Source organism: Podarcis pityusensis, assembly GCF_964106645.2.
Source record: "Podarcis pityusensis genome assembly, chromosome: 12".
Classification (NCBI taxonomy): domain Eukaryota; kingdom Metazoa; phylum Chordata; class Lepidosauria; order Squamata; family Lacertidae; genus Podarcis; species Podarcis pityusensis.
In genome coordinates this window covers 34,787,577-34,800,334 of record NC_138037.1, presented here as the reverse complement: position 1 = coordinate 34,800,334, position 12,758 = coordinate 34,787,577, and the positions used below count along the sequence as shown (strand labels likewise).

Here is a 12,758-nt window from a genome sequence, read left to right as displayed (position 1 = left end):
TGTTAGGCCCAGAAAGTCCAAACTTGAGAGAGAAGCACACATCACATTTATGTCTGTATCAGTATCAGCATCTGTATCTAAAACACACACAGAGAGAGACACAACAAACCTGGAATATGTTGGAGAGGTCTCGAAGGTTGAAAATATAATGAAATTTAACAGCTGTGGGGAGAAAGTTCTGAACCATTGTCTGGTGGAGCCATATTGCTGCTTGGATGGTGGCAGCTGCATGTTTCAACACTGATGGATTAAAGCCATGCTGCTGAAAGTGGAAATCAAGGATCTTGCTATAGATGGTGCTTAGAGCATCAGTAGATGGGAAGTTCATTGCAAACACTGCAAAGTGTCTCTAAAACATGAAGAAAATGCTTGCTTTAGTTACTTATCAATGATAAATTATGTACGTATTTGTGAATAACTGATGACGTGAATAAATGTAGGACAGAACTTTGGTTAGCAAAGGGTATAACCATTAATTTGGCACAAGTATCCTTATTTTTCAGATCAAAAGCTTTTGTCAAGGAGTAAGTTTTAAGTGCTGTTTTTCTCCACACAAGCATCCAGGTATACGGGAGGAAAGAATTTACAGCCTAGCCTTCACTAAATGAGAATCCCTGAAAGACCATAAAAGACTTTCTGTCTCTGGTTGCAAAGCTTGTTTGTCCAATCACTTCCTGCAATGACCGCTCCCCGCTTAAAACGGGGGGCGCCCTTTGCGTGGACGCGCGCAGCCCTGGATCTGGAGCGGCCCCATCAGCATAGGCTTGGCTTTGCCTTCCCTCAGGTGGGATACCTGGAGGTCTCCGCCTACCTCAGTCAGTTGTCCAATCCCACCTGGGGGAAGCGTTGCCAAGGAGACCAGCCAGGTAGGGGGAGGGATTACCTGCCCACACAATAGAGGGAGGATCTTACCTGGGAATCCTCACTTGGCTCCAGAGCTTCTCCCACCCTACCCACCCTCAGTTAATGTCCTCCTTTGCAGGTTAACTTTTCTTCATAGGTTTTGCAGGTTAACTTTTCTTCACAGGTATGCGGGCGCTGCTACGATAAGGTCACTGTTAAAGGGCCGGAAAGGAATTTCCCTGCACTGGCAGGTTTCGCATTTCCCGTAGCAAAACGTCACAACTTTGGCGGTATCAGGCCTTGGGTGGAATCCTTTAGTCCATCTTCCTCTTTGCGGCGGCGATACCAGGGTTCCCCGTTAAAGGGGTTTCTGAAGGGAGGCTTTGACCGTACGCCGAAAGGTCGTCATTGCTCTCCCCTGCGGCGGCGGCATAACGGGGGCGGCTATCTCTGCTTGAACATATGTTCTCCAGAGCCGGCCCATCCCCCCCCCCACACACACTGGATAACCCTGAAGCTCCCTAGGTCCCCGGCTGGGGACTGGGGAGGGAGAACGCCCAATGCCTGAGCCAAGGTCTACCCACATTTGAAATTTAATAAAGTTTTGGCCAATTTAATCCCATAGCATGTTGTCTTGAGTTGTTATTCCACATGACGGGGGGGGGGACCGCTCAGGATCTGGGGACTCTGCCTGTCCACGCAAAATATTGTTCTAGTCCCTAAATCTCTGTAAGTAATGCAAGGAACTAGAAATAGTTTATCTTTCAACAGGAACAGCTTGCACTGGACTCTCCATGACTTCCCTAAACAGCGTTTCAAGTCCTCCACTTCTTCCAGGATTGGAATTTTGTGCACACAGGTGCACAGCCTGGAACCACTCCTCCATTAGAGCTTGCTAGTTTATGAGTCTGGTACTATAGGAATCCAACCAGATTGAAACAAAAAAGGCACAATGCAACTAATTTTTACAGCTACCCTAGAAAGCTCTCTGTAAATAGGAGAAAGCCATCACAAAAATGCTATAGGATAGCTATGTGATACAACCAGGACCCATGCTCTTTCTAGGATTCAATATGCCTGATATGCAGATTGGGAGCAGACAGTAGTTATTAACAGAGAGTTTGGGATGCACTGAAAGAAAATCAATTTGATGTCTGCAACACAACTTTTAATAGCATCCCAAAGAACTTGCCCTGTAGTGCTTGGCTACAGTTTCTAGGCATTGTTTATGTCACAATTAAGTGGTGATGAAGCAGATCTGTTCCTGATATGTGCTTCAAATATACTCCAGCCTAAGGAAATGTGGCAGGTTCACATGAATAGCATGTCCTCTGTCACAGATCTCAGCAAAACATTGTGTTGCATGGTAAGTCAACTCTACTCCAAACCACAATCTGTATTTTGTGAATAGAGTACAAAGATCTTGTCTAAATAATCTGTCAAGGCTTCAGTAACGAGAATCTCTAAGCATACACTTTATTGCGTTTTCTATGAAGCAATTTGCAACCTTACCTGAAGTCGCGGGTTGATGGTGAAGCTGCCAACCGTTGGATTCATACAGGCAACATACTGACAATTATGAATTTCTTTTACAGTTAATGCCTGTCTATCATACCTGAGGCAGAAAAAATATTTAAACATCTAGAATTAATTTATCAATTATTATAGATGACGCCACAATGATGATGACACAGAACTCATTTACACAGGTATCAGATAGGTTGACCATTCAGCTTACATTAAAATGTAAACAAAGATATAAAGGACAAATCTGAGCAAGCAGTAGGACAATTAACAATTATTCAGATATGGAAAATCTAAAATTTATCTTATCAGTTGATTCAAACTTGCACTAACAGTTTTTATCAGCAGAATTACTTGTTCGTTCAAAAATTACACAAGTTTGACTTAACATCAAAATGGAGTCACTTACCAATGTCCATAATCTATATGTTGTCGAATCAGTGTGTGAGGCTGAACTGTTCCATAAGCATCCACTTCTGGCATGTTCGTATCATCAATAAAGTAAACCAGTTTCTTGTTTCCTACTGGACCAAATTTACGACCCGCTTTTTTCTCCAATGGTTTTTCAAGAATCTCTGAAATGGATTATGCTACATGACTACTGGGTGAAATACTGCAGAGGCTAGTAACTAGACAACATACAAATAAGAGACAGAAATGTATAAAAGGTATACAGTGCAGGGACTCAAATTCAGCTCCAAATCAAAGCAGAAGCCGCGTTTGTTACAGCAGTGCATTTAACTTTTTCCACTCTATTGGTGATGTGAAAAGGATCCTTCTCACTTTGTAGTGCAGAGTATCATGGGCATAGTAAGCCCATAAGGGGACTCCAAATGCAGTTACAAATATGCAGTGGCCATAAATTGTGCTACTCGTTATGCTGGCGTTTCTGGAAAAGACAGAGCTCACCAAATCTGGACCATTTGTTGGGAACGGTATTAACCTATGGTGTTAGGCACAAGTGATTCTTCAAACCACACTGGCTAAGTTCAGGCTCAATACTGATAAGAGTTTAAGGAATGGAAGCAGGCTGCACGATCGTGCATATGCACTTCTATGACTATTGCCCTCCCATCCCCTGCCTGCCTTTGTTATAGGGTCATATGTGCCCATTGGCAACCTGGGTTAAATGCCCTCCTAAACAAGGCATTCTACAGTAACAAATGTAATTATTAGCCTTTGTTGTTTTCTTGCTGTGAAGCAGCATTCATTATTAAAGCTACTTATACAGTAACTGGTTATTAATCACTTTAAAGCATGATTCACTAACTTCCCAGCACTAACATGGGAAGCTTTGCTGTAGTCCGATCTGCACTCATATTTTTTAGGGTCCTAGGCAGGCCTTCCAGAGTACCAGGTATTGGGTGGTTTCTATCTTGGAATGAACTAGATTTTAAGAAAAAATAATCTTCTGCATATTAACATTTAATCCTGCCTGTTAGCTTTGAAATACAAGCAGACGCTAATGAAAGAACTGTGAAATATATTTGTTAACTATTTCCTGAGAAAACCGCAGCAAGTACTTTATTAACTATTTCTCTTAAAGACTGTTAAACTTTAATGCCTTTCTCCTTCCCCTTTTTCTCTCTCTTACACAAATGCCAAAAATATAGCAGAAAATGATATTTGAATGCAAACACAAAAGCAAGTTGGGGGGGAATGCAACCTTTGTGTGGAGTATTTCATAAGCTCTGTTAACAGTTATCATTGTTCCAATACTAATACTGGGTACACAATGTTTTAATACATATTGCGCTGCAATAATCTTATTAAAACAGCAGGCAAACCAACAGAGTAATACTGGCTTGAATTATAGTTCTCAAAAATGGCATTAACTAGTTGGCGTTGCTTGCTGCTGTAATGCTTTTTAGTTGTGATATGAGGTATAAGATATTTGAGAAGCACTCTAAATTTATCCATGAAATGTGTGGGAGTGTAAAATACACCATACCCGTGTCAATAAAATGCAATCTTCACTTTCTGTCTCTGAAATAAAAACTTTGCATTCATCACTAAGAGGATCTGTTGCGGGGGGAGGGGGAAGGCATGCAATTGCATATACCGTATTTTTCGCACCATAGGGCGCACCGGACCATAGGGCGCACCCAGTTTTTAGGGGGGGAAATCAAGGAAAAAAATATTTTTCCCCCCCAGCCCCAAAGAGCAGCGTACAGGCTGCACACAACCTCTCCCTGCCAGTGGGGTTGCGCGCAGCTATGGAAGAAGGCAAGGCAGCAAGCGGGATGGATCCCGCTCGCTGTTTTGGCTTCCCCTTTAGCCCCGTGCAGCCTCTCCTTGCCGGGAGAGGCTGCGTGGGGCTAAAGAAGCCATAGCCCCGTGCAGCCTCTCCTTGCAGGGAGAGGCTGCGTGGGGCTAAAGAAGAAGGCAAGGCAGCGAGCGGGATGGATCCCGCTCGCTGTTTTGCCTTCCCCTTTAGCCCCATGCAGCCTCTCCTTGCCGGGAGAGGCTGCGTGGGGCTAAAGAAGCCATAGCCCCGTGCAGCCTCTCCTTGTGGAGGGGTTGCGCGCAGCTATGGAAGAAGGCAAGGCAGCAAGCGGGATGGATCCCGCTCGCTGTTTTGCCTTCCCCTTTAGCCCCGTGCAGCCTCTCCTTGCAGGGAGAGGCTGCGTGGGGCTAAAGAAGCCATAGCCCCGTGCAGCCTCTCCTTGCAGGGAGAGGCTGCGTGGGGCTAAAGAAGAAGGCAAGGCAGCGAGCGGGATGGATCCCGCTCGCTGTTTTGCCTTCCCCTTTAGCCCCATGCAGCCTCTCCTTGCCGGGAGAGGCTGCGTGGGGCTAAAGAAGCCATAGCCCCGTGCAGCCTCTCCTTGTGGAGGGGTTGCGCGCAGCTATGGAAGAAGGCAAGGCAGCAAGCGGGATGGATCCCGCTCGCTGTTTTGCCTTCCCCTTTAGCCCCGTGCAGCCTCTCCTTGCAGGGAGAGGCTGCGTGGGGCTAAAGAAGCCATAGCCCCGTGCAGCCTCTCCTTGCGGAGGGGTTGCGCGCAGCTATGGAAGAAGGCAAGGCAGCGAGCGGGATGGATCCTGCTCGCTGTTTTGCCTTCCCCTTTAGCCCCGTGCAGCCTCTCCTTGCAGGGAGAGGCTGCGTGGGGCTAAAGAAGCCATAGCCCCGTGCAGCCTCTCCTTGCGGAGGGGTTGCGCGCAGCTATGGAAGAAGGCAAGGCAGCAAGCGGGATGGATCCCGCTCGCTGTTTTGCCTTCCCCTTTAGCCCCGTGCAGCCTCTCCTTGCCGGGAGAGGCTGCGTGGGGCTAAAGAAGCCATAGCCCCGTGCAGCCTCTCCTCGCGGAGGGGTTGCGCGCAGCTATGGAAGAAGGCAAGGCAGCAAGCGGGATGGATCCCGCTCGCTGTTTTGCCTTCCCCTTTAGCCCCATGCAGCCTCTCCTTGCCGGGAGAGGCTGCGTGGGGCTAAAGAAGCCATAGCCCCGTGCAGCCTCTCCTTGCAGGGAGAGGCTGCGTGGGGCTAAAGAAGAAGGCAAGGCAGCAAGCGGGATGGATCCCGCTCGCTGTTTTGCCTTCCCCTTTAGCCCCATGCAGCCTCTCCTTGCCGGGAGAGGCTGCGTGGGGCTAAAGAAGCCATAGCCCCGTGCAGCCTCTCCTTGTGGAGGGGTTGCGCGCAGCTATGGAAGAAGGCAAGGCAGCAAGCGGGATGGATCCCGCTCGCTGTTTTGCCTTCCCCTTTAGCCCCATGCAGCCTCTCCTTGCCGGGAGAGGCTGCATGGGGCTAAAGAAGCCATAGCCCCGTGCAGCCTCTCCTTGCGGAGGGGTTGCGCGCAGCTATGGAAGAAGGCAAGACAGCGAGCGGGATCCATCCCGCTCACTGCTTTGGCTTCCCCTTTAGCCCCGTGCAGCCTCTCCTTGCCGGAGGGGTTGCGCGCAGCTATGGAAGCAGGCAAGGCAGCGAGCGGGATCCATCCCGCTCGCTGTTTTGGCTTCCCCTTTAGCCCCGTGCAGCCTCTCCTTGCCGGGAGACGCTGCGCAGGGCTAAAGAAGCCATAGCCCCGTGCAGCCTCTCCCTGCCGGAGGGGTTGCGCGCGGCTATGGCACAAGCCTGCATTCGCTCTATAGGACGCACACACATTTCCTCTCAATTTTTGGAGAGGAAAAACTGCGTCCAATAGAGCGAAAAATACGGTATGTTTTCAGTTTCAGGAACCCTTCATTAAAAGTCGTGAACAAGTTGAATATTATCCAAAAGAATCCAACCTGTCCAAAGAAAGTGTGGGTATATTTTAGCCGTACAGCGTCCAGTGTTGGAAAGGAATCGGGGGTAGTAGTGCCATTCCCTACTCCCAGTGTCCCTGGCAACCATATATTTAACAATTAAATACCTTTAGGTACCAGGCAAAAATGTTTCACTATAACCAGGCCTTTGGGCTGATTAACATTCTATGACCTTTCAAATGTGTTTGTGGGAAGGGGAGTTACTGGTTCGTTTGTGTTCTCCTTTCACTATGTATTTTGTGTTCTCACATTGTATTTTCATGTTGCGAGTCGCTCTGTGATCTTAGCATGAAGGGCAGTTTACAAAATTAATAAATAGTAACAATAATAATGACAACCAGAACAGGCACTTGCTGGTGGCAAATGAAGGAGACACAGAAAGCCAGCATATGCCCACTGCTGTGTCTCCCCACTGTTTGGGGGCTGAATCAGGGACCAAAATGAGCATAATTTGATTGTTCTGAGTAATCCGTTTTTATTAATTCATGTTATAATACACCCTTTCTTTTAATTTTGATTATTTATAAACAGCCAACTCCCTCATTGTAACCAGACTTCAACATGCAACATTGTATGCTTGGGAACTTACTTTGTAGTGCTGCTGATGTGGTGTAATAGTTGAAGGGGACTTTGGACACCAGGAAATCTTCTGAGAGGCCAGCAAGGCATTGCTCAATAAATACTGTTTTCCCCACTCCGGCATTTCCAACAAGCATAACAGGCTTGCCTTTCCCCAAGAGCAAATCTGTAAAGTATCTGAGACATGTGGTCTCAGATGTGTGAACAAGGACTGCCTGAGGCATCGAAAGGACTTACGTTAATATGCTTTGTATTAACATGCCACTGAAACAGTATTTTCTTAAAAATAAACAGTTTCATTCCTTTTACATGCTTCAATTTTCATTTCTCTGCAACGTAAGGGTGAAAATCTAAGTGACTGCTAGGAGCATGTATGCTTAAAGGTAAAGGTAAAGGTAAAGGGACCCCTGACCATTAGGTTGTTGTGGCTAACTCTGGGGTTGTGGCGCTCATCTTGCTTTACTGGCCGAGGGAGCCGGTGTACAGCTTCCGGGTCATGTGGCCAGCATGACTAAGCGGCTTCTGGTGAACCAGAGCAGCACACGGAAACGCTGTTTACCTTCCCACTGGAGCGGTACCTATTTATCTACTTGCACTTAGATATGCTTTTGAACTGCTAGGTTGGCAGGAGCAGGGACCGAACAACGGGAGCTCACCCCGTCGTGGGGATTTGAGCCGCTGACCTTCTGATCAGCAAGTCCTAGGCTCTGTGGTTTAACCCATAGCGCCACCCGTGTCCCTTATGTATGCTTAGATGTGAACATAGAGCATTTTCACATGCATGGCCTGATTTCAAATTGGTGGATGGAGGCAACCACTGTGCCCCGCAGCCAGCCTGGGGGTTTCCCAATGGCTGGCCACCTAAACAGGCGTGTCAGAGCAAGATGCAATGGGCCGCAATCACTGCCCAGCCCTAACCGGGTAACCATTATGCCCTAAATTCCCTCTTTATAAAATGTTAACTTATTTCATTGTATAGTAAAGAAATAAAGTTAAGCTTTGTAAAAGAGCCCCCACCACAGACCATTACATTTCTTCTCATTATCAGATACAGACACACAGAATAAAACTAACATTACAGTGGTACCTCGGGTTACATACGCTTCAGCTTACATACGCTTCAGATTACAGACTCCGCTAACCCAGAAATAGTACCTCAGGTTAAGAACTTTGCTTCAGGATGAGAACAGAAATCGTGCTGCGGTGGCGGCAGGAGGCCCCATTAGCTAAAGTGGTGCTTCAGGTTAATAACAGTTTCAGGTTAAGAACAGACCTCCGGAACGAATTAAGTACTTAATCCGAGGTACCACTGTACATGCAAAAATAGACTCCCCAACAGCTTCATTTTCCAATGAGCAGAAAACAATGAAAACACCAGAGGATAAAGTGAAAAGCTGCATGTGCTCATTTTATATTAAACATGTGCTTACCTGCAATGGTGTATCCGGATCCATGTCAAAACTGATAATTTTATCACTCCAAGGCAGGAATTTCTTGGTTTTGGGGTCAATGTAATAATCAAAGATGGTTCCATGTGATGGAAACTTCACAGCTTTCATCTCTTTCAGCCACCAGCGGCTAAACTCAGCTTGATAATTAGAAAGCTAGAAAATTTTAAATAGGTTCTTAATTTTTTTTGGGGGGGGGTATAAATAGTTAGCAAGTTTGATGGTTAAATACAGGCTTATAAAATTATTCAAATTATATTAAACTATTAGCTTCTTTATTGCCCCATTGTTTTAGTGGCCATGAACATTTCCCTTACAGATTAAAGAAGATGTGCTAAACATCCCAAACAGAACACTGTGACGGAAACCAGAGTGCACGGAAATGCTACCTTCCTGCCACAGCGGTACCTATTTATTTACTTGCACTGGCGTGCTTTTCAACTGCTAGGTTGGCAGGAGCTGGGACAGAGAATCCCCATCGCGGGGATTTGAACCGCCGACCTTCTGATCGGCAAGCCCAAGAGGCTCAGAACCACAGCGCCACACGTGTCCCATTAAACCATATATCATAAAGACACCACAGTCTCTGTTGTGTCATGTTTCCTCTTGGAACCTTGGGTAAGTGCCTAGAACCCCTGGAATCTTGCACCACTCTGAGATTGGGTTGGTGTGCAACAATATGTTGATACTGCTCAAAGTGTGTTGGAAGCAAGAAATTCCTTCTTCAGTGGCAATCCTAATCAGTTCCCCTGCAAAAATTTACCATTGCCGTTTTCACCTTGCATTTTAGGGTTTAGAGCCCCAATTCTTCCTTTCAGCAATTATGGGAGGTTAGTGATCCAAGACCTTAGGTCTTGGGCTTTGAGCCCCAACACAAATACCATCTCCAACACTGGAGACTGCCATCTGATTCTCTCCACTGAGACAGTGTCAAATGAGTGGATTTTCACTATGATTTCTTTGCACATGTCATAGAACAGATCAAGATCTACCGGTTGATCATGGGGCGTCCCTAATCAATTGTATGTGATCCTGAGCAATGCCCCCCCAAAAAGTGCTCAACTTTGGTGAATTCTTCCCCAAAAAAGCTCAACAACTTTGGTCAATCCAATGGGTAGATCACTGCCAGTTTTTTTTATAGTGGGAGTAGATAGCAGTTTCTTGGGAGTTGGACATGGCTGTCATAGAGGAATAGAAGAGTTTGCTTATCCGACTACAGCTCAAAGCAAACTGCTTCCTGCCTACCTGATCTTGAAAGATGGCACCACCAAATGCCCACACACAGGCAAAGGCAAAATATGTCTCATACAGTTCTCTCGGACCATCAAGGGGCACATTTTCTGGAGTCAGTAAGCAGTCAAGGAGAGAACAAAGTGTCTATATAACGAAAGAGAGCAAAAACAAAACATTAAAAATATTTTGCAGGTCACAAGTACTTAGGAATTTGACTTAAGTCAGAACATTGGGCTATCTAGTTATACAGGCATTGGTAGTGTCCCTCCAATGTTTCAAGCCCGGGTGTTTCCTGGACATTCCCAAGACAGTTTGCATACAAAACATAAAATCGTAGAATTGTAGTGTCAATAGGGACCCCAACCAACCTCCTGTAATGCAGGAAAATGCAGGTGGCCCCTTATGGGGGTCAAACCCATGACCTCGGCATTATCAGCACCACACTCTAACCAACTGAGCTAACTGCTGCTGTTTTGTAGCACCGAGCTACCCACTCCCCAATTATATAAATAAACCTGAATGTAACTCTAATGAAGATCATACTGAAGACTTTTTTCAGACATCTGGAAAACACAGCATCATGTGGGTGAAGCTGTCTGTGGTAATCTGCTTCCATACAACTGTACATACAGAGTGCTCATTTATTGTCTTTCTGTCTGTATCAACTCCAATCCATTGCAGAATTGTAAAGCTGAAGGGGCCACAAGGATCATCTAATACTACCCCTTGCAATGCAGGAATCCTTTGCCACACATGGAGCTTGAAGCTGGCTTGTAGCATATTTGTGTTATTCGTTGCCTTTTTATATGTTTTTATAGTAAACCTTGTTGCAGAAAGATGGGTTGGTTACATAAATGAAGACAATGATGATAATAATAGTATCTGCACAAGTAAAAGCATACCTGAACCATACTATTCTCAGGGATGGGTGTGATCGTCTTAAAGTTAGTTTTGAGCTGATCTAAGCATAGAGGAACGTATTTATCAAAGAGGATTGTCAAATTGGCTTTTTCAGATTGGTGACTCCTTGTCTCTATCCAGCTTGCAACGTATCTGAAAAAGAAAACACAATGGTCTCTGCATAGATTTGCTGGATCAGTGCAGGGACTTACAATTACTTTCCCGTTAGTGCTGAGAAAATTCAGGAATAGTTGCCTAACTGGCTTAAGAGAGCCACAGTTGGCACAACTTTTTGCCAAGCAATACTGTCTGGGATGGCAGCAGCACAAAAGGCACTAGGATCTGGGCTTTGAAGTGCTGGGAGCCAAGTGAAAGCGAGTTGCCCTCTGGGACACTAGTTGGCTATTCCTACATTAAAGTATTATTACTGTGAAAACTAATAAAAACAACAAATTTCTAGTGTGCAGTAATACTGGAAAGTGACTAGAGGAAAATCCCAGGCTTTATTTTCTTATTTATTACAATATTTGTAACCTACAAACTACTGAAAACTAAACTAAATCAGTTACAGATAGGTAGCCGGGTTGGTCTGCCATAGTCAAAATAAAAAAAATTCTTCCAGTAGCACCTTTAAGACCAACTAAGTTAGTTCTTGGTATGAGCTTTCGTGTGCAAGCACACTTCTTCAGATACCTTCAGGTATCTGAAGAAGTGTGCTTGCACACGAAAGCTCATACCAAGAACTAACTTAGTTGGTCTTAAAGGTGCTACTGGAAGAATTTTTTTTATTTAAACTAAATCAGAAATTTGTGCCATCAGACCAAAAAGATGCAGAGCCAAAAAAACCCAAACTTATTTCTTAGCTATACTCCAACATTTGTGTTTACAACAATTTCTATCTTAGAGTTTTGGGAGACTTTGTTAGCCTCATGGAAACCTTGAAGTCACTTTCAACAACTGAGAAATATGAAAGGAAAATATAAATCAAGCCCGAGCCATCATATGCCAGCTGTTTTTCCATAAAATTTTGTTAAAGTTGACAGCAGAATGTCATAGAATCATACTCATAGAATTGTAGAGTTGGGAGGGACCAAAAGGATCATTTAGTCCAACCCCCTGCAGTGCAGGAATCTTCTGCCAAACATAGGGCTTGAACCCACAACCCTGAGAGTAAGAGTCTCATGCTTTACCAACTGAGCCATAGGAGGTACTTACGGATTCCAGCCAAGGTCCTGAGGGTTTATGTACAAAATACCTGCCCTAGATACTGTGGCAGGAGTAGCTGTTTTCAAATGGTGTATCTCAAACAGCAGTCTCATGGATGGTGTCAAAGAAACCCGTTCATTGCTAGCAAGAGTCAGCACCTAGACATTAGCAGCACAGAATCAAGTTATTCTGACAGCTGTATCCATGGCTTGCATTCTGATAATAAATCAGAGAATTGCTATTGTAAAAAGATCTGTTAATATTTGAAGGCTATGTTAAAATTAAAATATACTTTGGCCTTCATAAAGGTAATTCTGCATTCTGAAATACGCATGGCCACAATTTATATAAAAGGAAGGCCACCAATTCCTACGGAGTGAGGAAAACACCAGATAACCTTATTTTTACAGTTCAAATTAATTTCAAGGCAACTGAATTTCAAAAACTACTCGCACATAACTTACAACTGGTTAACTCAGGAGAGATGTACTTGTGTGTAGAAAGAGTTGTGGTTTACTGCTGTGAAAAATATTCTTAGATGTAAAGTAACAACTCATCTCTCCATACAAGTTGGTCTACACAAAGGACTCGATAAGAAGTTATAAAACGCCATGGTTTCCCACTTCATGGAACAAATTGTTGACTTACATACTCTCCCTTTCCTGTCCTTTGCCATATGCCAGGAGAATAAGTTTAGAAGCACTCACTTCAGCTTTTAAACAAACCGCAATTCCCTATTACATCTGAGCTCAGTTTTGTGAGTCCAAGCAAATCACCAATTCCTAAGC

General features: G+C 44.9%; 1 protein-coding gene across 5 annotated transcripts in view; it reads right to left on the bottom strand.

Annotated features, from left to right (window-relative positions):
• The window catches only part of DNAH11 (dynein axonemal heavy chain 11), a 147,063-nt gene that overhangs the window by 71,591 nt on the left and 62,714 nt on the right, over positions 1 to 12,758 (bottom strand). For all 5 annotated transcript variants that reach the window (XM_080974522.1, XM_080974521.1, XM_080974524.1 and 2 more), the window contains 8 exons: positions 11,980 to 12,128; positions 10,767 to 10,917; positions 9,877 to 10,008; positions 8,614 to 8,787; positions 7,194 to 7,398; positions 2,777 to 2,942; positions 2,356 to 2,458; positions 110 to 349 (listed from right to left, as the gene is read on the bottom strand). In XM_080974522.1, coding sequence (XP_080830648.1) covers positions 110 to 349; positions 2,356 to 2,458; positions 2,777 to 2,942; positions 7,194 to 7,398; positions 8,614 to 8,787; positions 9,877 to 10,008; positions 10,767 to 10,917; positions 11,980 to 12,128 — 1,320 coding nt within the window. The remainder of the gene's footprint in view (positions 1 to 109; positions 350 to 2,355; positions 2,459 to 2,776; positions 2,943 to 7,193; positions 7,399 to 8,613; positions 8,788 to 9,876; positions 10,009 to 10,766; positions 10,918 to 11,979; positions 12,129 to 12,758) is intronic.